Below are 23,405 nucleotides of genomic sequence, written 5' to 3' on the forward strand. Positions count from 1 at the left end.
GTTTTTAGGTGCTGCTCGACAATGTCGTTGAAGCCACGTCCCGCCATATCTCCCTCTCTTCCCTATTAATGTTGAATTCGATCAATAAAATCATTGCTCCTGCAAAACTTCATTTTCTTGTAATAAAATTTATTGATCGATTGTTTTGTTTTATTTTTCTATTATCATATAGTATTTTTTGTTGCTGCATTGTTGATAAAGAAAAAATAAAGTTCAAATGAAGAATCACAGCAAAATCGAGAAAACACAATTCCAGAATTATCATCACAGTAGCTCCAAATGATTTTTTTAGAATGGGTTTGGAAAATGGGCTAACTTATTTTGGGTTAAGATTAGGGCTGGGCATTTGGTCGGTTCGGTTCGGTTCGGTTTTTCAGTTTGACAAAAATGTGAAACCAAACCAAACTGAAATAAATTCAGTTCGGTTATTACAATTTCGGTTCGATTTATTTTGGTTTGGTTTTCGATTTAACCAAATTTAATTAACAGTGACATGTGGGTTGTGGCCTGTGGGTGTGTTGTTGTTCAAATAATATAACAATCAACACTAACTTCTATAACAGTCAACACTCAACAATACTCTCCATACTCCAACAATCTATGTCATACATTTTGGTTTTTGCCTACAAATTTCAACAAACATTTAACTTGCAACTTACCATATCATTGACTAAAATATCCAAACAAAACTGATAATTCTTGTCCAAGCAGTCCAGCAGGCAGCAACATTAACAAACTAGTCGAGTATAAGAATAAAAAGACTATCAAGAGTCAAGACAACAACACTAGAAAATTCAACAAACTTGTGCACATCCCTAAAATAGAGTTAGTTACAAACTAAAGTCCAGTTGCAGGTAGGCAGCACAACAATTTGCAGCAACCAAAATATTTAGAAAACCAACAAAACATTGTTGCAACCTCCAGTTCAATAGCTCCCAACTTCCAACAGATAGCAACCAAGAAAATAACAAAACATTAATATGCCTGCGAGAAAATAGAACTCAAAGACAAACCTAAATGAGGATATGTTAATTGATGAGCCAGCGGGGAATGTGAAAACAAACACAAAAAGCACAATCCCCACAAACGAAGGAATGGAGGTGATGAGCACTGACCTTCGAGGCGCAAGTCGCAAACAGCCGAGCATTGAGCAATTGCGGGCTGCGAGCACTCAGCAATCAGCGATGATTGAGCAGTGAGCAGCGGCTGGCCTAAGACTTAAGAGACGACGAACGACGAGCTGAGAGATGAGAGATGAGAGTTGAGATACGAGCTACGACGTATCTGAGACGACTAACGAGAGTTGAGAGATGGGAGTTCGAGTTACTGTGTTAGGGATTTCAGATTATCAGTTCAGGGATTTCTGATTGGAATTTGGATATGGGTTGTGGGCTATGGGCCGGCTGGGCATGGGTTAAACCGTTGAAGTAATTTAATTAAGGGGTATAAAGATATACATATAATTTCGATTTTTTCGATTAACCAATTTTTTTTAGCTAAAAATCAAAAATCGAACCGAAAAACTGAAATATTGAAATTTGAAACCGAAACCGACCGAAATAATCGAAAAACCTAAACCGAAATTTTAAAAAATCGATTTGGTCGGTTTTTTGGGTTTTAGCCATATTATGCCCAGCCCTAGATAGATAGATGGATCGGACATGGATTTTAAATTGGAATGGGTCATTTTTAAGAAATCGGGTCAATTTTGATTGATTTTGGGGATTTCCATCCACAGAGGGGCATGAATGATAAATTTATTAACGACAAGGATAAAAATAACTTCATTTTAACGATAAGGGCATAATCAACTAATAAACAAAAGTTTAGGGGTATTTTTGACTCTTCCCCCCTCCCCCTTTTTTTTTTATTTTTTTATATGTACATCGTATCTTTACAACAAAAAAAAATTAAAATTACCACACAAATTGGGCAACGAATGCTGATTTAACATTAATATTTTTGGTGTGTTCAAGCTATGGCGACTTGGCGATAAGAATTCAAGAATATACAGTTTGTTCATGGCCGCTATGGCGTCTACGCCATTGTCGGTTGATTACATTTCTTCGAAGCAGCTTCAATTTTCAATTCCCTTACCCAAAATTCAAGCTTGGCACAGCTGTAGAGCTAAAAATGTAGTAAGAATTTATTGTTCTTCTCCCCAAACAATTCATTCGAACAGAGAAAAGCAAATCAATGAGATAAAGAAGCAGAGGAAACCCAGACCAAGCTTTGTTAAACAAGTTCAAGATAAATGGTCTGTAAAACCCACTTCATTGAGGGAGAAATTCCCTTGGCAAGAAGGCAATTCAGTATCAGTAGAAGAAGTTGTAGAACGACAAGTCCAGTTTTCTGAGTTAGAAAATCCAGTAGTAAATGAGTCAGTAAGTTCTGGTTCAAGAGTTAAGGTTAATTTAGCTCCTTGGGTTCATGGAAAACAACCCAAAATATCTCAGGTTGGTGAAAGCAGCACTGTTGGTAAATCTCTTGAGAATTGTGAAGATATTGGGTCAATTAGGGAGCAAAAATCTTTAAATAAACAAGTAAATTTTGATTGTGCCCCTTTGAGGTCACCACAGCAGCAAGATTTTGAAAAAGATATCAAATTGGAATCAAAGGCTGAAGCCCGTGTTGACAAGGGGATTACTAATGCTAAAGATTCAGTAAGATTGCCATGGGAAGGTGACAAGTTGAGAAAAAGTAATGCAGAATTGGCAGAGAAATTGATACCTGAGGCTCAACTGAAGAGGCTTAGGAATGCAGCTTTGAGGATGGTGGAGAGAATAAAGGTTGGGTCAGGTGGTGTAACACAGGAACTTGTGGACTCCATTCAGGACAAGTGGAAAGTGGATGAGATTGTTAAATTGAGATTTGAAGGTCCTCCTTCACATAATATGAAGAGGACACATGACATTCTAGAGGTACATACATTTCTCTTCATTCTTGTAAAACCTTTCGCAAATGCAACCGAGATTGTTAAAAACATCTCTTCTCAGAATATGTCAACTTTGAAGTTTTTAGTCCTAATATGTTGTCCATATACAGTTATATTTTCCAGCTTTGTAGATTGTTATCATTGTGAATTCTTATGTGTATTATACTTTGCACATTGTTAGCATAGAACAGGAGGATTGGTGATTTGGAGATCAGGCAGTTCCATAGTGCTATACAGAGGAATATCATACAAGCTTCCTTGTGTACAATCATTTACTTCAAAAAACCATGATGTTGATGAATCAGAGTATCCAAACAATGATAGTTGTCAAAGCCTTGGAGTCAAATGCTTAAATGAAGCTGCTGAAAGGCCAAGAAATGGTTCCACTGATCTGTCTAGTGAAGAAATAGTGGATTTAAGCGAGCTCAACATGATTTTGGATGAAGTTGGTCCACGATTTAAAGATTGGTCGGGTCGTGAGCCACTGCCTGTTGATGCTGATCTGTTGCCTGCTGTTGTTCCTGGATATAGACCTCCTTTTCGCCGTCTTCCTTATGGAGCTAAACTTAACCTAAAAAATAAAGAAATGACATACCTACGCAGAACTGCGAGAATTATGCCCCCTCATTTTGCTTTAGGTATGTGGAAAGGAGTTCTAATGTTTCCTTGTTATCTTATTGAAGAATCAGTAACTTAATTTTTTTTAACCTCCAAACTATTGTATGCTTCATTCAGGAAGGAACAGACAACTGCAAGGTTTAGCTGCAGCCATGGTGAAGCTCTGGAGAAGAAGCGCTATTGCCAAGATAGCCATAAAACGTGGTGTGCTAAATACAAGCAATGAAAGAATGTCAGAAGAACTTAAGGTGAATGGATAAAGCTCGCTACAAATATTCTTAGAGAGTTAAGACTGTATGATAAGTACAAGCAGAACTAGCAAGTGTTGAAAAGAAGGAAAAGAAGACGGAACTATAAGTAGAAAAACGATTATGACAAAAAGTTAGATTTCCCTGTCTTTTGTTTGAACTTGAACATCATTCTGGCACTTAGATTTCCAAGCCATTACATTGTTAGCTGCTTTAGCAAGGTATCATTTTCTTGATTTTGTTTTTGGAATATGTATTGTGGTGTACTCCATAATCTTTTAGTCAAAATTTTCAGTTGAGTACATGAGTTGCATGTTCCATTGCGACTCTCAAACTTGTTTCTTTATCAAGTATGTTTTAGTCAAAGTTTAAATCAATCCAACAATAGATCTTCTTTGTTCAACAGGTATTGACCGGAGGAACACTACTCTCCAGGAATAAGGATTATATTGTCTTTTACAGGGGTAATGATTTCTTGCCACCTCGTGTCACAGAAGCGCTTGAAGAAGCAGAGAGAAAAAGTGATTTCTTGCAGGATCAAGAAGAACAAGCACGGCAAAGAGCAGTAACCTCTATTGATTCTGATACTAGAGCTCCTAAAAGACCATTGGTTGCTGGAACACTTTCTGAAACTATGGCAGCCACTTCACGCTGGGGAAACCAACCTAGTATTGAAGAGAGGGAGAAAATGATGAGAGATGCAGCTGTAGCAAGGCATGCTTCTCTGGTGAAGTATCTTGAAGAGAAGCTAGCCCTTGTAAGTTTTTGTAAATAAAACTGAGAAAAAAGTTGTGCAAATGGATCTTTCTCCCTATTTGTTATGTATAATATTAGACTGGTATCTGCAGGCAAAAGGCAAGGTCAAAAAGGCAGAAAATATGTTACGTAAATTGCAGGAAAATCGGGAACCATCTGAGCTGCCTACTGATTTGGAAATATTATCTGCTGAGGAAAGGTTTCTTTTCCGCAAAATGGGTCTTAGCATGAAACCTTTTCTTCTTCTAGGTAAGCGGTGCTACTTGTTCAATCTGATAGTTCCTATCAGGATAGAGCTCATTAGTCATAACTTCTACATTTCGGTTCAGGGAGGCGAGATGTTTTTGATGGAACTATAGAGAATATACATTTACATTGGAAATATCGGGAGCTTGTAAAGATCATTGCGGAGAGGAGGAATACAGCACAAATAAAACACATTGCAATTACTCTTGAGGCTGAAAGTGGTGGCCTTTTGGTATCTATAGATAAGACTACCCAAGGTTATGCAATTATACTCTATCGTGGGAAAAATTACCAGCGTCCTAATGAATTCAGGCCCAAAAATCTTCTGACTAAGAGACAAGCATTGGCCCGTTCAATTGAACTTCAAAGACGTGAGGTAATATATTCTTATATCATTTTTCTTTCACAGATAGATGTGTTTCTATGTCTCTGATATCTTGAGATTATTCACCTCATGGATGTCTGCTAAAAATTCTTCCAGGCACTTAAGCATCACATAACAGCGTTGCAGGATAAGATTCAAAACTTGAAGTCTGAGCTAGTATGAAATTCCTGTTCTTTTGGAAATAAATTTTTGAAACCATTAAACTTGCAAATCACCTCTTGCTTTCATTTTTATTTTGTCCTTCTGAAAAATCTGCAGGAAGATACGAACATGGTTGAGGAGATTGATGAGGAGACCTTATTCTCGAGATTAGATGCATCTGATGATGAGGATGATATGGAAAAGGTAATAAGAGGGTCTAAAGTACTCTTTTGAAAGTAGAGTAGGGAATGACAAAGCAAAAAGACAGTAACACTGTAAGAGGTAAGAGGAGGCTCAACAGAGGGACACCTGTTAGCACCCTTTTAGTCTACCAATGGTTTACAAATGGAAGATTTAAGGAAATTAGAAAGTAGATTACTTCAGCTTATAAGTTATTTATTTTTTATATCTGTATAGCAGTGTTTGCAGTAGATTATTACAGCTCTTTAGTTATTTATTTTTCCTATTTCTATGAAGCAGTTGTTGCAGTAAGGAGGTTATTCCTCCTCTTTTCTAATTTCAATTGTAGTAGGAAGTTACTTCCTTGTTTTTAGATGGGTGGTTAATCCACTAGAGTTGTATTTTGTGTTATTTGCATTCAGTGAAATGATAGGCAGAAAATTAGTCAAGTTTTTGAGTACTTCAAACTCAAGAGATTGCAGGTTCTCTCTTAACGAACCAACACCATAGGTAGAAAAGAGAAAACTTCAGCTTTTATCTTGTAGTGTCCCATAACTAGATCCATAGAAGGGGACCATAACAACACCTCTTTCCAAGTAGAGTAGAAAATGACAAAGAAAAAAGACACTGATACACGAGAAACCTTGAGCTTTTGACATTCTTAGGAATGCATTGAACCTCTGCTGTGTAATTTATGGAAGTGGGCCAGTCATTGGTACTTTTATTGATTCAAATAGTTGTAGAATGTGTGGGTTCCCCAGTGATAGTTGCTATTACTGATCCATTCTTAAACTAGAATAATCTTCACTTTCGAACTGGCTGACTGACTTAACTTTCTTCCTTATGAACCCTTTTCTATAAAGAGGCCTGTAGTTGGAAAATTTTCTTGAATCAATACCCTGGACCAGTATGAAATGTTGATCCACTTGCAGCAGGTAGGCTAGGGAGATTGAAACCACTAATTGATCTTCCCCACCCCTCAGCCCTCTTTGTTTCCTGAAACTGGAAAACACACTACAAACTCATAAAAAACCTGCATAGTTATGGGTCAAAGTGCAGGTTTTCCAAAATTTATGCAAGTGGTACTCGGTTGGCAGTGGAGGACATCATACTGAATTAAATTACTTCCATGGTGAATGTTCCCTATTCAAATCACTTGGTCTGCTTTAATATTCTGGTTTTTAGAAAATGTTTATTCTTCCATGTTGGAAAAGAATTTATCCTGATCTCCTCTTTAGACCTGATCAATATTGATACATCTCAATCGCAAATTAGCTCAGGCCGGCTATATGAATCATCTGAATCCATTTCGCTCTATTCAGTTTAGACTATATTTGGAAATATTTCATGAATTGTGTCGCTCACATTACTGTAACAGGCCATTTATATTCTTAATTAGCACTGCACCAATATTGAATTTTGATCCATTTGCAGCAATTCGATGCGGAGGATCAGAACTAGTAATAGTCGAATGCTTTTAAAGATGGTGTTGCATTGTTGCTCAACTGAGGCTGCAGGTAAGATATGGACATATTGTGTCAGCACATCTGAAGTGGAAAATGTTTCCTTGCACACTCTGTTATTGGTATTGCTGGTTGATTGCTAAATTTTGTTTTCAGTGTGAGTAAACATCATATCCATCTATAATATTCAGGTGCAGAAAATCCTCCAATGAAGAATCTGTTTGTGAAATCATTTGTCACTCATTCCACAAAAAAGAAAAGGATCTGTTGGTTAACGATTAAAAAGGAAAAGGATCTGCTGGTGAAATTTGACATGTCTAGTAAGTGCTGTTACACAATAAACTGGGGACTGGCTAGTTTCATTTTTGTGTTTGAAGTGAGAACTAGAATGAGTACATTGTTCATTTATTTCATAGCAACGTATGATGAGTTATGGCGCTTTCATTTATTGCTTTGTGAAGTGTTTCTTTTGCATGCTCTGCTATGTGAACAATCATTTCCTACTTTCCGATGAGTATAGTTTTCTATTTCACCTTAACCTTTTCTTTATGCTAGTTTTTCTTCTTTTTTTTTATGACAAGGGAATCCACAGCCGCACTACCCTTTGGGTGCGCATAGATTAACCTCGCTCCAGTGTAATAGCCCACAAATACATAGGAGAGGTAAACCACACTAGGCAAGCCCCATGTGATGAGCTCAACCGAGAAAGCATGCATGGGGTCTTGAACTTGAGACCCCTTGTTCAACCAACATGGTCACCCGTTGCGGGTTCCCTTTGTGCTAGTTTATTAGACACTCTTTAACTAACTGTGACCTCCAAAAGGGTTCCAACTTATCATTTAAGTATAAAGTATAATTTTGTGGGTTGTTTCTCCTGACTAACAATGTTTCTTCCATCCAGGGTGAAGCGAAGTTGTACCTTCGGAGGCACTAGAGTATAGAGTAGAGTCGAGGTGAATATTCATGTTGATGTCTCATTACATAAACATGTATTTTCGATGGCATCACCAAATGATATGTTATCATGTGTGAATTTTGCAGTTCCTTTTTTAGCTGCGAGGCGCATAATACCTGATGGTATCTACTAATTTTCAAATGTGAGCTCGTCCTGTGTTCACGCCTGACAGACAACTTGTTGTTTTGTCTGCCCACAGATTTCTTGCAAGAGCCTGTCTTGTGTAGATTAGATATTCTTACCTGCTGTGTACAGTACAACAATCCTGAAATGTGAATAATGTTGTAAGCTTGAAAGTAAAATTTGTTATTGATTTTGTTGTTCTTACTATTATTCCAATTTTTGTGACATCCATTTTGGAACATTTCAAAACATTTGACAATTTTCTATGTTTATATGACTTCCATTACTTTCAAAAATTCAAATTCATTAAACCATTTAGATTTTAAACTTCAATATATTCTTCTGGTATCACTAATATACCGTGCTGGAGTTATGTGCATTTTAATATTAAAAGTCTGATTTAGTGGGTATAAATTAGTAAGAAAGTGGTAATTATATTTTTGGTATAACTCCTGTAACTACTAATGTCACGATTTACAACTAATTATCCACTCAAAATCAAATTTTACAACCACCAACCAATGTTCTCTAATATTATTATCTCACTATATTGATATTTAATCTATGGAAGAATTTCCTACATTTATAAATAGTGGTGTTTCTTCCTTCTTTTTGTATATCCTAAGTATGGAAAAGTGTTGTGTGTGAAACTAGTGAGGATGGCGTAGTGAATAAGATAGTTGGAGAGTAGAGGAAAAATCCAAGTATCCAATTTATTCACTACAAAAGAAAGTACGTATTATTTTTGTTTAAGGAAGGTGTTCTTAGTGGTAGAGTTTTGGACTGAGCAACTAATCTGGAGTTGTTCGAGTCATATGACATTTCAACTGTATTTTGGCATTTTCACTAATATACCGTGTAGTTAAATAAACAAGTTCAACTCTATGTTGGTTCAAATACTGTCATAAAAAGTGAAACAAGTATTATTGTTATAAATTTGAAATGAGAAACAGTCAACAAAGAAAAGGTAAAATGTGGGGGTCTGCAGTTCTACAATCCTTTATTTTACAAGCTCAAGATACAAATCCAAATGTCGTTGAAGTGCAACAAATGTTCATCTCATACCGAATCTGCTGAAGTTCAACATCTAGTATGAAGAATCCCCTTGTAGTGATGACCAGTATGAGGCGAAGCAAATTTTGAATTACACAGACAAGTTCTAAAACCCTGCCAGTAGTTTCATTTGCACAAGTTAGATTGTAACAGACTGTTCCCATAGTTACCTAAACCCATAATTTCAACAATAGTAGCATTCCAAAGTACCTATCTAGTGTCCTAGTTCTGCTGCTGAGTGTTGCAGACCTTCCTTTATGAATGGCAAGATCACAGGAGTTAACTCAGCTTGGTGTGATGTATAGCAATGATTGGCTCCTTCGATGATATGCAATTTGTGGTTTGGTATGATTTTATCGAACTCTAAAGCATCCTCCACTGGAATAATTTCATCCGCAGACCCATGAACTGTCAATACCCTGTACAAATGCAATTTCATCAGTTTGTACCCTAGATATGATCAAGTCTATGATGTATTAAAGGTGAATAGATCAATCCAGAAATATAGTGCCAACGGACAAGATGAAAGCGAGGTTAGAATGCAATGTTACAACAACCTCAATTGTGAGTTAGAACCATCACCATCAGCCTTTTCAACTCAATTCAATAAAAATACAATCCTAATATATATTATTAGTATTTTACATTATTTTTACAATGTCAATCTTCTGAAGCTTCTACAACTTAAGAAATTAGCTTTTTTATAGTTTCTTAAAGTCTATTGATTATATGACCTAAAATAGTCTATTCCAAGGAATCTGCATTCCATGTATGTAGTGAATGTCAACATTGTTTCCACTCTGCAAACTAAAGAATTTCACCTATTTGGTAACATAGATCTAAGCACCTCGACTCCAAAGCTTAAGCAGACCTGTTCTTTTCCCAGAACTTACTCCCTATACTCAAAGAAATGACTGAAAGGGAGTGAAACAAAATGGGAAAAATTGCATGAACAAAATGATATAAACTTCAGCGGTAAATCTGGTCGTACCAAGAAACAAGTAAACATAAAGGAAAGCTTCAAGCTTTTCAAGTTCAATAGTTTAACAGATCTCTTTCTTCTGTGTTTCCTAATTTCCATCCACATCTCCATCTTCCCGAAGAAAGTCATGTCTCTCATTATTTTGTTAGTTAAGAATGAGAACAATAGATGCAGATGAGCAACTAGGATTCTGAGATAACATCTTAAGATGGATAAATTGTTCATAAATCTAACAACTTGCTGAAAGCAAGACAGCTGTTCAAGTAGTATTCTCTCTTTGAAGAGGTTGTCTTGCTGTTGAGAGCAAAGTTTTTTGAGTATTTTCTTGCTAAAGTTGCATTGAATAGAATTCACTGTAAGAAAAACCATTTGTATGAGTGCTAATGAAACTGCAAACGCCACAAAGTTCAGCAGTGGCTTTATTTTCCTTTTACTTACTTTTTTTGTTTTTGCAGCGAGTCTGTTATACCTAGAGAGATGCCAATGACAAAGAGAAGGTATTGACATAATGGAAGTAAGATCAGTCCAACCTGCATCCTTTGTCAATTTGAAGGCATGCATCATGCATGTTTGTATTAAGTCGATCCATTAAACTTTCCTCGGTAACACGGTAATCAACATTTCCTACAAACAGAGAAATCATATTTTTAGCTTTCCAAAGAAAATGAAAATCCTATGCATTGTCATTGGGTAAAACCTACTCCATAGATGGAGAAGAAAATGGCTATGGACGCCTAAATAATCATTTTAACATACTGAGCAAGAGGTTCTTACTTGTCATTGGAGCCTTCGTCTGTCTAAGCTAAGTACTATAGTTCATATGCATATTGGTCTCAAGAGCCAAAGAGAGACCAAGGTAATACTAGATATAAAGCATCATGGCTGGGGGTAGATACATTCTTACTTTCCTCAGCTATTAGTCCTAAAAGTCCTAAAAGTAAACAAAACAAATAAAGAGGGATAAACCAGTAGATATTGTGCGTTTTGACTCTTATCGCTCTCGAGATGTCCAACTTGTTAAAACATTGGCATCAAGCTTACACTAGAAAACATATATCTGCAAGATGTATGATTAAAATTGATCTCCAAAAAGCTTATGACTCAGTAGAATGGATATATTTAGAACAAGTTCTGGAGGAATTATGTTTCCCTGCACAGTTCAGAAGGTGGATAATGCAATGTGTGTCCACTGTTAACTACACAGTGCTGGTGAATGGTGCCCCTACTGACTCATTTGATGCTGCCAAAGGATTGAGACAGGGAGATCCAATCTCTCCCTACCTATTTGCAATAGTCATGGAGTACTTAAGTAGGAATCTTAACAATTTGAAGACTGAGAAGAGCTTTAAATTTCACCCTCGATGTGCAAAGCTAGGAATTACTCATCTAAGTTTTGCAGATGATCTTCTTCTTTTCTCTAAAGGGGACATTGTGTCTGTGACAGCCATGCATAAAGTCTTTATGGTCTTCTCTAAAGCATCAGGATTACAGGAAAACATGAATAAAAACTCAATCTATTTTGGAGGTGTGGCGCAATCTGAGAAAGATAGAATCCTGCAGGTGTTAGGATACACTCAGGGAGATCTACCTTTTAAGTATCTAGGAATTCCTCTATCAACAAAGAAATTAACCTTGCTGCAGTGGCAACCACTGATTGAGAAAATGGTAGGGAGAATAACCTCATGGACTGCAAAGAAATTGTCCTATGCAGGGAGAGTGCAACTGGTACGAAGTGTCTTATTTGGTATTCAAGCATACTGGGCTCAACTGTTTTTACTACCTACCAAGGTGATCAAGACTATTGAAGCATATTGCAGAAGTTATGTGTGGTACTGGAGCTAGTGTAATCACCAAAAGAGCATTAGTTGCATGGGATAAAGTCTGCTGTCCTAAATCAGCTGGAGGACTTAATCTGCCTAATATTCATATATGGAACAACGCTGCTATCGCCAAACTGAATTGGGATCTAGCAAATAAGCAGGATAAGTTATGGATCAAATGGATACATGCCTACTACATCAAAAATGATATAGTTGATGTTATTTCAGGCCAACCGTGTTGGATGGTGAGGAAAATTATTGAGGCAGGGAAGCTGTTGGAACCACTGCAATTGAACAAGAAAGCTGGACAGAGCATGACTAAAACTATCTATTTACAGCTACTTGGAGATCTGGAAAGAGTGAAATGGAAAGGATTGCTTCTTCAAAATCAAGCACGGCCTAAAGCTATGTTTGCATTATGGTTGTGTTTACATGGAAGAATGATGACTGCTGATAGATTGATCAAATGGGGTCTGCCTGCAGATCCAAAATGTGTGTTGTGCATGAACTGTGATGAAGATAGAGATCATTTATTTGCTATGTGCCCATATGGAATCCAAGTATGGAATAGACTGCTATGCTGGATTGGCCAACCTGCAATCACTTCTCAAACGTGGGACCATTTCTTAGATTGGATCATCAAATGTAGTAAAGGGAAGTCAAAGTATGCTCGACTCTTCAGGATGGTATCCACAGAAATAGTCTATGCAGTCTGGACTGAAAGGAATCTGCGAGTGTTTGAAAAGAGAAGTCGTGATGGTGACTGTATTGCCCGAGAGATAGCTTATATATGCAGTGTTAGAGCCATGCCTGATCTCGCTGTTTTAATTCAAAATTTTAAGTTTTGAGTTGTGTGCATAGTTTGTAGTCAGTAGTGAACGTTTATTGAAGATAGTCAGCTCAGATGTGGCTGAACTATGGGTTTGTAATGTTTGTTATGGTGATTAATAAAATCATGTTAGTTACCAAAAAAAAAAAAAACATTGGCATGATAGAGAAATCAAGAAAATCAGGGGCAGCTGTGGCATTGCCAAATTGAGATTAGTCTTCTATCAATTTCACATATTCTCTATAATCTGAATTAACATTAACTATATAAATGACGAAACGAAGAATTCCACTCTCTACTGGCGAAAGGGGAAAATGTTTATATGCATAAGCAGGATAAAGATTTACTGTCATTACCTGCTCTATTTTTAACATCAATGAAGCTATCCTTCTTGATTATTTCCAGAAAGTCCTTCCCCAAGCGCTCTGCAATGCCTTTCTCTAGATTATAACGGCCAGACAAATTGATGACTGTGTGAACATTATGATACTTAGAAGCATATAGAAGCACAACATCCCCTCCTGCAACAGTTTATTTCTGATAATTAGTCAACATACATGAACATGAAAAAATGATAATACTTAATGTCATTTATAGAGGAAGACGAGAGCACAAAACAAAGTACATCCCTATTGACCCACAGTGATTAATATTCAGGGATAATTTCCGTTATTTGCATTGAGTTGATGAACTCTTTGAATTATCTTTTATTGAGGTAAAAATAATTTGTCAAACCTAAGTATATATATCCTTCTTGTTGGTCCTTCTTCTCTTTTGGCACATGAGTTAGGAGCAATGAATTCAACCACAAGGAGTTCTCATAGCTGATATTTCTCGTGTGTGGCCCTAGCAATGAATATACAACCTAGCCTTCCGTCTGTTCTCTTCTTCTCATCTGCCTAATCATGTTGACAGCATTACCCGATATCTGTGTTGGTGGGAGGTAGCAGATGCCTAGTAGAATAGTCATGGGCTGCTCAAGCTGGCCCCGAAACCACCATTATCAAAATGTTGTCTATCTGATATCATTCTTTAAAAATGACAACTAGCTGATATAATCTAAAAGGAACAAGGGACTTTGGCACATATTAGCACCTTGAGATGCTTCTTCTCTTTTCTCTTTTGTCTTGAACTTTGATTTTGCAGTTACACCTTAACAAGATTCCATGAAGATAGAGACGGAGCTAGGATCTTTTGTTTATGGGTTCTAGACCACCATTCTTTTTGCTTATTGAGTTCTGGATAGATAATTTGTACATACTAAATGAATTTTTAACACAAACATAAGGTTTGACCCAAAGTTAGTGGATTCTGCTGAACCCATAACTACCACTATGCCTCTTCCCTGCATGAAGGAAGAGCCACAATGTGATTATGTGGGAGAAGATTATCACATCCAGATACAACATAACCAGTGTAATCCCACAGGTGAGGTCTGGGAAGGGTAGACTATATGCAGACCTTACCCCTACCTTGACAGGTAGAGAGGCCGTTTCCGATAGACCCTCGGTTCAAGGAAAAAGGAGGGATACAACACAAGGACTTCCCAGGGGTCACCCATCCTAGTAGTACTCTCACCCAAGCACACTTAGCTTCGAAGTTCTGATGAGATCCTGGTGTGTTAGTGCTGGTATAATCGCATCCTATTGTCGCATCTAGATATCACCAAAAAATAAATAAAAACCTAAAGCAAAATAATTTCGCGGGCAAAACCTCTTTCTTCACCATAGTGTACAAAAATACTCTTAATATACTATACAACTCTTGGATGTTTTTAGCTCTTTTTGGCCTCACATGGGTCATGCCTCATAATATCAGGGATGTTGTGATAAGCTGGAGTTGCTGGAAAGTTGATAGCACCATCAAGAGAATCTGGAAGATGATACCTGCAACCATTTTTTGGAGTATCTGGAACGAAAGGAATAGAAGATGCTTTGATGGAATATCAACTACCTACCAATCTTTAAAAGCTAACTGCCTCATGTTTTTGTATAGTTGGGTTTATTTATCCCCTCTAGATTCCCCTGATTCATTTCTGAACTTTGTCAGCTCCCTGACTCTTAATTAACAATGTAAAGGAGAGTTGACCTTTTGCTACTAAGCTTTTGTAACTATTATGCATCTACTTGATGCCTGCAATAGAACTAATTACTTCATCAAAAAAAAACTCCTGGCAAAAGTTGACACACCTTTACTATGTCCAAGGACTGCTGTTACTTTGCAGTTTGCTCCATTGAAATATTCAACCACAGAATGCAAGTCATCCGCCTCTCTACAGTAGTTACCATACTGAAATGAACCTTCACTTTCACTGGAAAGCAGTTGATAATGTACAACCAAGAATTGTGAAAGAACTAATGTTAGTCACTGCATACAGAAATTTGGGACAATAAATTTCTGAAAGCTAAGATGATGAGAGCGGAAGTAAATCAAAGAGAATTATGGAATAGAAATGATGTAAGATTTTGCTTTTTGACCCATTGCATTGACCTCAAGTTAGGTCTGTATTCCGCTGTACTTTACTACCTTTACAAGAAAATCAAGAAAGAAAAGCATTAGAATGTAGACACTTTAGAGTTATGACCAACCCTGCTCACATTGTTGGAATAATGATTTATTCCCTAAGGGAAAAAGGTCGGCTCACAACTATTATTTATTTGGAAGTTAAAAGCCTCTATAGTTTTAGGCAGTTGCAGTAAATACTATGAACCAATGATAAGGGAGAAATAGAAGCCATAGATTAAATAGAGACTGAATAGTAGCTCCTATAACTAGATATAATTGCACATTTTTCTCATAAAAAGAAATGAATAAGAAGAAGATACTGTTCACACCAATAACAGAGTCTACCTAACGAGCATTCACAACAGTAAATGAAAAAGCTCCCTCTTTATCTAGAGATTGCCTGAATAATATAGATGGTCCTTTTAATACCAAGAGCTTACCCATTTCCAGGGAAATCAAAGCGAAATACACTGATTCCTTCTTTCTCCAGGGCAACAGCAAGGTTCACTATAGTGTTGAAGTCCTAGCAACAGAAACAGAATGAAAATTTAGATGCTTCATCAACAACTCTCCTACCATCAAACCGACTGCACATATACTGATAAAAGCACAGAGATAAAAATCATCTATTGTGGAACTTAACCAAAAAATTTAACTTATTAAATTATGCAAGAAAGTCAGCGAGCCAGTAATTGCTTCAATCGTGAACTTAAGGTACTTTCCTCGATATGTATCCATCTATAATAGATCTAGACTGATCTTATAGTACATTTAACTTCAATTTTATCCGGTCTCGAAAAGTCAAAAAAGATAATTTGCTCAATGAAATTGTTCAGAGTTCAATTTTAACTGAAGCCAAATCAAAGTTGTAACTTCACTATAGTTATCTAGAGCATCAATTGCAAATATTGTTTGAGAAAGATAATGTTGTATTCCTCAGCATTAAGGATATGCTGGAGACCTCCAAAACTTGGTTCCCAACATGAGAAAAAACAAAAAGGCTAATAGATTACGAAGTGCCTATAAAATCTCAAATTTGTGCAGCTTTTTCTGTCCCTTCTTTATACCAAAAATAAAAAGTAGTTAAACAGTTCCATTTGACTTTCTCTATTGAATTAGCCTTGTTTTCAAAGCATCTGCTATTTCTTTCTTTCTAGCTAGACTACCAAATGCATGATGGTATTATACTTCACCACTTTTTCTTAGATCCCCCTCCCCCCTACTGATCCAACAACAAAGTAGATTTGTTGCATGCTAAAGGCATAATCCATTTTGTTGTGTGTTAGTCCCAGAAAAAGGTTCCACAATTGTGTTGTCTCTCTGCAATGGAGGAATAGGTGGTTGTTGTTGTTTTCTTCAGCCTCAGCCCCAGCCTCATTACAGAGAGAGCACCAAGAGGCAACATGAAACCTCTCCTTTTCAATTTCTCTGGCAACCAACCAAGAGAAACACTTTATTTTGGTTGGCATCTTGTTCCTTCAAATCTGCTTCCAGGGACCAAGCTTACAACCTGGATGCTCCTTCACCTATTTAATATTAGCTTGTTAACAGAAAGGCTTCCATCTCTAGAGTGTTTCCATCCGATAGAATCTTTTTCCGTTGATAACCCATTCAGAACTTGTAATAGCTCAACCACTCTCACAGTCTCCCAGCCATTTAAATGCATTCTGAACTATTCCATCCATGGACCATGAGTAGACCATAACTCAGCCACTGTTTCCTCCGGATTGGTGCACAAGGAAAATAGGACTGGAAATAAGACTATCAGTGTCTCATTTCCATTCCAATTCTCCTTCCATAATAAGATTTAGTCCCATTTCCCACCTTGTAGATTATGTTTCTACTTAGATCAGGCCACAAGTTCCTTATTGTTCTCCAAGTTGACATCCCATAAGTGCTATTTACAGAGTTGGAGACCCAATTTCAATTCAACCCATACTTGTTGACTAACACCTCCCTCCATGAGGCTTGTTCCTCAGTGTTGAACCTCCATAGCCATTTTGACAAGAGGCATTTGTTCTGCAACCCCAAGTTTCTGATTCCAAGTCCACTAGCTTGTTTATGTAACTGTGCAGTCTGCCATTTGGCTAAATGCAAACCCTTCCCTTCTTTATTCCCTAACCACAAGAAATATCTTGTCGGTTTGTCAAGTCTTTCTTCCACTTTGGCAGGTATAGGGAATAAAGACCTAACATAAGTTGGAAGAGAGTCCAACACTGAGTTTATCAAAGTGACTCTCCCTCCTAGAGAGATATCTAGGATATACTGAGCTTTCCAGTTGGCCAATTTTTTCTGTCTTTTCAATTATGTCATCCCAAATTTCTAATTCCTTATGTTTATGTCCCAATGGCATTCCCAAGTAAGTTGTGGATTGTTCTATTCTACACCCCAATATCCTTGCCAAAGTTGAGGGACTTCTTTAATTGGAAAGATGTTGTTTTCCTCCAATTTACTCCAGAAACCGCTTCAAAACCACCTAAGTCATTCTTATAAAGTCAACCTGATCAGTCCTGGCTTCACATAAAATAATTGTTTCATCTGCATAGCGCAGATGACAAATCTGCATTTCCTCTCCGAAAGAGTTGCTGACCTTGAAGCCTTTTAGTCAATTGTTTTGGATAGCTACTCTCATCATACTATTATAGCCTCCATGGCTAGGATAAAGAGGAAAGGAGAGAGTAGGTCTCTGATAGAAACTAAGATGAAACAAGATGAGAATGAAACTTTATTGGTTAAATAAAGTGCAAGAATCTTAAACACTGCATTAACCAATAACTATGCCCGTATGGAGTGGACAAATCTCCAGATACAAAGATAATGATAATACTTTTCTTCTTCCTATCGAATTCTCCTAGATACGTATATATTTATACTTAACATAAAGATAACTCCTAACACATAGAAACAATTACTGTTGTAGATAACTGCAGATAATAACTGCTGCTTATAACTACTATAGATAACTACTGCTTATATATTTTCTCCTATTTAAAACAAAGAAACTAAGATAAAGGAGTAGTTGTATCAGTGCATCCCCTCTAAAAAGTTGTCTTGTCCTCAAGGCGAAAAGAAAGAAACTGAACTGCAATGAGATCATAGTTCTCCCAACTAGCTTCTTCAAGGGTACAGTCAACCCATTGAACTAGCAGTTCCAAAGAAGAAGCACCATCTTCTTTGTCCCATTGATGTAATAAAACTTTTTAGGTTCCACCATGAATTCCAATTCATCCACATTAAAAGATTGGAGGGAAGCCGTGGCGGAATTTGCCGATCTCATTCCTTGCAGTTTGTAACGTTTCCCTTTCCAATTGAAAATTATGAACATATCCTTCCAATTAGCTTGAATAGTATTGAGAGAAGCTAACCATTTGACACCAAAAACCAAATCAGTCCCTCCAAGTGCAAAAGGATAATAATCCTGAGTGATGATAAAACTTGGCAATGGAATTTGAAGATTCCGACAAACTTTATTGCAGCGAATGATGTCCCCATTCCCTATTTGCACGCCAAATGTTGGAACTATCTCTACTAGGAGCTTATGCTTCTCTACAATGGATTCAACCACTAAATTATGTGTGGAACCACAATCCACAAGTATTAAAACCTTTCTATGGTTGATTTCACCCTGAAGCTTCATTGTAGAACCAACTTACTATCCCAAAATAGCATGGAATGAAATTTCAGCAATGTCAGATTCTCGAGAGTCGCCAGTGATTGTTACATTAACCCCGTCAACATCTTCCAATTGATTAAGCTCCATGAGAGAGTTCCGCAACTTTACATCTATGACCGGGTGCAAATTTCTCATGGCAACGATAACGAAGTCCTTGTGCAATTAGATTTCTCATCTTGGTATCCCATGTTTGCATTTGAAGAGGTTGGGAAGTGGATGGATTGGGAGAAGCATTGTAGCATGGATTTTGAAATGAAGAGTTAATATTGTTTTGGGTGTTTATAGAAGAGTGCAATGGGTTTTATATACTTTTTGACAATACTCTTGTATACAATCTTTTTGTTGAATGCTACAAAGATGCTCGTCGGGATTTTGAAACTCCGCAGGACCATAAATTTCCTCCAATGCTTTTACAAGCTCTTCCCAATAAAGCAAAGTTCGCTCACAATTTCTCCAAGAGAAGAGATCAAGAGCATCGCCTTCTGGATACATTGATGTGATGTCAACTTTGTGTTCCCTACAGTTTGATAGTAGCAGAAATATTTTTCTACCTTCAAAATTCATCCTCTAGGATCACCTCCTTCAAATCTAGGAAATTTCATCTTTGTGTGTGGCCTCCGGAAAGGATTTTTTGACCACGCTGGGCTATCAGTATCTTCTTCCTCTTCTTGCGAAGCAGATTTTCCTCCATTACGCGTCCGGTGACTGGTTTCCCCTTCTTGGACCCAACCATTCTAAGCTTTCAATATAGCAACTTCTGCTGCCAACAAATCAATAGTATTTGAATAGACAATTGTTGGCAAGAGATTCAACGTTGGGAGCGTTTTCTTGAGAAGTAGAAGATCCCGTATTGACCATATTGGATCGTTCTGCTCTGATACCAAACCGATAGAGACTAAGATAAAACAAGATGAGAATGAAACTTTACTGGTTAAATAAAGTGCAAGAATCTTAAACACTGCATTAACCAATAACTATGTCCATATGGAGTGGACAAATCTCCAGATACAAAGATAATGATAATACTTTTCTTCTTCATATTGAAATTCTCCTAGATACATATATTTATACTTAACATAAAGATAACTCCTAACACATAGAAACAATTAATGTTGTAGATAACTGCCGGTAGTAACTGTTGCTTATAACTACTATAGATAACTACTACTTATATATTTTATCCTATTTGAAACAAAGAAACTAAGATAAAGGAGTAGTTGTATCAGTCTCCCTGCCTTAGACCCCTTTCTGATGGGGAAAATCCAGCAGGTTCTCCATTCACTAAAATGGAGAACCGAACAGTTTTTATACAATAGTCAATCCGCTTCAACCATTTCTCCCCAAAACCTCATAAAATTTGTTTTTGACAGAGTGGAAGGTGAATCTGCAAGTACTTGCATTATATTGACACAAATAATCTCAAATTTGTACTTGTATTACTAGATGCTGCTCATATTTGTACTTGTATGACCTGATGCTGTTCAATCTTCATGAGGTTGAGCACTAGCCAAATTCTGGTGCTCGAGTGGTCTAACCCAATGTGCCTTGCCAAGGGCATTGGTCAACTAGATCTATTTTACTCAAAAAGAACCAGTAAATCTTGATATCAATAAACCCCATTCAGGATCAAGTCAACATGGAAAATCACCAGTCAACTAAAAATCAACAGGAACTTTGTTAACAGAGATGTGAAGCAGCAACGGATGTTGAAAACAATACAGACTATACACCGAGTTTAGAAGGCTGTGATTGGTCCAAAGGGCGGGTCACAGACGGATTTCTCGGTTATCAAAAAAAAAAAAACAATACAGACTAAAAATCTCATCTAATAGAATCTAAGTAAAGCCTACTACTTGGGAATCTGACATCATTCTTAGCCCTCACACTTCTGCATCAAAATGTAACTAAGCAAATAAAGCTGTTTTAGTTTGATTCCTCAACCCATCCACCAAATATATTCATTCTTCAGTTATCTTTTTGAGCAAGACTTTTTTTTTGAGTAAGAATTCATTCTTCAATTAATTGTTTTTGATAATCGTCGTGTCCGGGCCTGCTTGCAGGTACCTCAACTAATTCCATGGGATACCTACCACCTACCACCAGCAACATGTACTATGTAACTCTTCAATTAATTAATAACTGACATCATCTGTTTTTATTCACTTATTTTGTTTGGATGATTTCAGACTCACACTATTGTTGCTCAAGAGCATTGGTGAAAATAAAGTCAGATATGTCACAGTGGTGGGACACTGCAGCACTACATACTTACAGCCGAGGCAACTTACTTTCTGAAACTTATGTCAGCGCCATTGAACTAGATGACATTAGTAGAAAATTCAAGGAAGCAATAGAACAGCTAATGAAGCACAAGAACCATAGTAAAAGGGGAATAGTTCAGACCTTTGACGATCTAAATCCATGACACAAGACCACGATCTCCATAGATCCAGTATCATGCAACACTCCAGCTAGTTTCTCATTGTGTTGGTTCAGCACTGTAATTTTCTTCTGCACAGCTGCTGGACATCAGGACACGTGCATAGGTAAGTAGACAGAAGAATGTCACAGAATATGTTATTAGTTGTCAAGGGATCAGCATTGCCTCTTTCTCCGGTATAACCAGATTGATGATTTTATTGTAGCATTTTTAATTGGTATCAGGCTTCCATATTGAATATGAAGAAGACCCTCAGACTTTCACCAAAAGTTGTCAAAAATCCCGGAATTATGTTTAGTGACTTAATCGGGTTGACTCTCTTTTTATTCATTCCAAGCATTATTTATGGACTAATCCAGCATAGATCCCAGAATGACTCCTGGAAACAGAGTGTGCTATATTTAACAAAGTTGCTGCAGTTAAATTGGCACTAGCTACACAACTTTTAGGCACTATGATCGGAAGTGAGTGTAATAGCTTGGGGAGCAGTACTGGTTACACGACTGAAGCACTATGGCAGAGAAAGTCTAGAGTGATTAACTACTGATTTCGGTGCTGAACTGAGTTAGTTCACAACACTGTAAGCTAGAAGTGTGCATAATGAAAACACTTTTCTCAAAATTCTTAAACAATGTAGATCACAATGGCCAAAGCAAATGTTGGTTACGCCAGCAGAATTGGGAGTCCTCATCCATACTGAAAACAAAACAGAATTGACCTCTTCTCTTTCGTGATGTTTTTGAGATTGGTGTAAACAATACAACTTCATAAAGCCATTTTGTGTATTATCACAGTAAAGCACTTGTCTTTACATTGTAATTCTGCTAAAAATTGTCACCTGGGTTTTGTGTCATGCTGAAAGCTACTTGAAGTGTGATGCTGCACCTGCGTGAGGGATTAATGCGAACCTGTGGAAGAGGAAATTCTGAGATAAAAAGTGGGTTTTTGGGAAGAACAAAATTTGGGGATACCACATTGACATTGTAGGCGAAAATTCCCATGGCTGAACCAACACAATGAGCAGATGTTGACAAAGCAAATGATTGGTTCTTACCTGGGTCTGGACAATATTGATTGTTCCTTGCTACTGCACTCACCCAATCCAGACAAAGAACACGAGCTCCAGATGGAGGTCAAAAATTATACAAGAGGTTTACTTTTTGACACTACTGTGTTTGGTAAAATATTGATTTTTTATTTATTTTGTAATTTGATTGGTAGTAGAAAATATTTTTTTTGTATTTGATTGATGAATTAAAAGTATTTTCTGAAAACATATCTTTTATTTTTTTCTAGAGTGTAGAAAATAATTTTTAGAAAAATAATTTCTAACGTGATAACCAACCCCGATAATTAGGGTTGTTCATGGTTAGAGTTAAAAAATCAAATCGAACTGCAATCCGAACCAAACCGATGAAAAAATTGATATTTGGTTAGATTTGATTTTAAATTTTGAAAACGGATACTATTTTGGTTTGATTTTGATTTCACTAAAAAAAACAACTCCAAAAATAACCAAATCGAACCGATAAATTAGATATATAAATTTTATAATTATTTATATACCTGTCACAACCATATCGCGGAACTAATATAAATAGGCATGTTCACACAAATAATGATGAGATAATCATTTTTATATCAATGCATAATTCACACTAACACCATTGTGATACAATATCCACAATGAATCAATAGACCTTTCAAGTCATCTCAACACATCACACATCAATATATAGGGTGTGTTTGGTATGAAGGAAAACATTTTTCGTAAAATATTTTTCAATTTTCTCATGTTTGGTTGGGTTAAAGGTTTTGGAAAATATTTTTCAAATCAACTTATTTTCCTTAAATTTAAGGAAAATGACTTTCCTTCCAAAATTAAGGAAAACATTTTCCAAAACTATCCTCTAACTTCAAATTATAATTTTATTTGTTGAAAAAATAAATTTATAGCTTATTATTAAAAAATATTTTCAACTTCAATTTTTATTTTTTTTCACCCACCCTCACCCCTTATCCCTCCTCCTACCCCCCCACCCCGCAACCCCCC

At 36.8% G+C, this 23,405-nt stretch overlaps 2 protein-coding genes across 7 annotated transcripts; one reads left to right on the forward strand and one right to left on the reverse strand.

Annotated features, from left to right (window-relative positions):
- The first annotated feature begins 1,928 nt into the window (after window positions 1-1,928).
- On the forward strand, window positions 1,929-8,275 carry LOC102589056 (chloroplastic group IIA intron splicing facilitator CRS1, chloroplastic). 3 transcript variants are annotated; one of them, XM_015313544.1, is made up of 12 exons: window positions 1,929-2,921; window positions 3,117-3,573; window positions 3,671-3,801; window positions 4,208-4,558; window positions 4,650-4,806; window positions 4,887-5,179; window positions 5,285-5,344; window positions 5,447-5,533; window positions 6,944-7,026; window positions 7,129-7,292; window positions 7,874-7,925; window positions 8,014-8,275. In XM_015313544.1, the coding sequence occupies exons 1-9, from the start codon at window positions 2,022-2,024 to the stop codon at window positions 6,968-6,970; spliced, it is 2,463 nt and encodes an 820-aa protein (XP_015169030.1). In that variant the 5' UTR covers window positions 1,929-2,021; the 3' UTR covers window positions 6,971-7,026; window positions 7,129-7,292; window positions 7,874-7,925; window positions 8,014-8,275. The 3 variants fall into 3 exon arrangements, with proteins under 3 accessions (XP_015169030.1, XP_015169029.1, XP_006357699.1); XM_015313543.1 differs by having other exon boundaries at window positions 7,164-7,292; XM_006357637.2 differs by lacking the exon at window positions 7,129-7,292.
- A 660-nt stretch (window positions 8,276-8,935) lies between these two features.
- LOC102589585 (uncharacterized) lies at window positions 8,936-22,516 on the reverse strand. 4 transcript variants are annotated; one of them, XM_015313545.1, is made up of 9 exons: window positions 22,407-22,516; window positions 22,191-22,260; window positions 21,316-21,431; window positions 15,680-15,762; window positions 14,924-15,045; window positions 13,091-13,255; window positions 10,616-10,709; window positions 9,314-9,522; window positions 8,936-9,217 (listed from the first exon to the last, which is right to left on the reverse strand). In XM_015313545.1, exons 2-8 carry the CDS (start codon window positions 22,204-22,206, stop codon window positions 9,318-9,320), a joined length of 801 nt encoding a protein of 266 aa, XP_015169031.1. In that variant the 5' UTR covers window positions 22,207-22,260; window positions 22,407-22,516; the 3' UTR covers window positions 8,936-9,217; window positions 9,314-9,317. The 4 variants fall into 4 exon arrangements, with proteins under 4 accessions (XP_015169031.1, XP_006357704.1, XP_006357703.1 ...); XM_006357642.2 differs by having other exon boundaries at window positions 21,316-21,434; XM_006357641.2 differs by lacking the exon at window positions 22,407-22,516 and having other exon boundaries at window positions 22,191-22,400.
- Between the last annotated feature and the right edge of the window lie 889 nt (window positions 22,517-23,405).

This window comes from Solanum tuberosum, unplaced genomic scaffold (genome assembly GCF_000226075.1).
Source record: "Solanum tuberosum cultivar DM 1-3 516 R44 unplaced genomic scaffold, SolTub_3.0 scf00252, whole genome shotgun sequence".
NCBI classification, from domain to species: Eukaryota; Viridiplantae; Streptophyta; class Magnoliopsida; order Solanales; family Solanaceae; genus Solanum; species Solanum tuberosum.

What these genes read in the sequence shown, in the direction of transcription:
- LOC102589585 (XM_006357639.2), bottom strand. Translation starts at nt 22,353, where the DNA reads ATGGGAATTTTCGCCTACAATGTCAATGTGGTATCCCCAAATTTTGTT. An exon ending in CAGCATGACACAAAACCCAG is followed by an intron (nt 21,435 to 22,190) that starts GTGACAATTTTT and finishes CCTGATGTCCAG; the next exon opens with CAGCTGTGCAGAAGAAAATT. An exon ending in TGATGTTAAAAATAGAGCAG is followed by an intron (nt 10,710 to 13,090) that starts GTAATGACAGTA and finishes CTCTGTTTGTAG; the next exon opens with GAAATGTTGATTACCGTGTT.
- LOC102589056 (XM_015313544.1), top strand. Translation starts at nt 2,022, where the DNA reads ATGGCCGCTATGGCGTCTACGCCATTGTCGGTTGATTACATTTCTTCG. An exon ending in GGACACATGACATTCTAGAG is followed by an intron (nt 2,922 to 3,116) that starts GTACATACATTT and finishes GCACATTGTTAG; the next exon opens with CATAGAACAGGAGGATTGGT. An exon ending in TTGAAGAGAAGCTAGCCCTT is followed by an intron (nt 4,559 to 4,649) that starts GTAAGTTTTTGT and finishes TGGTATCTGCAG; the next exon opens with GCAAAAGGCAAGGTCAAAAA.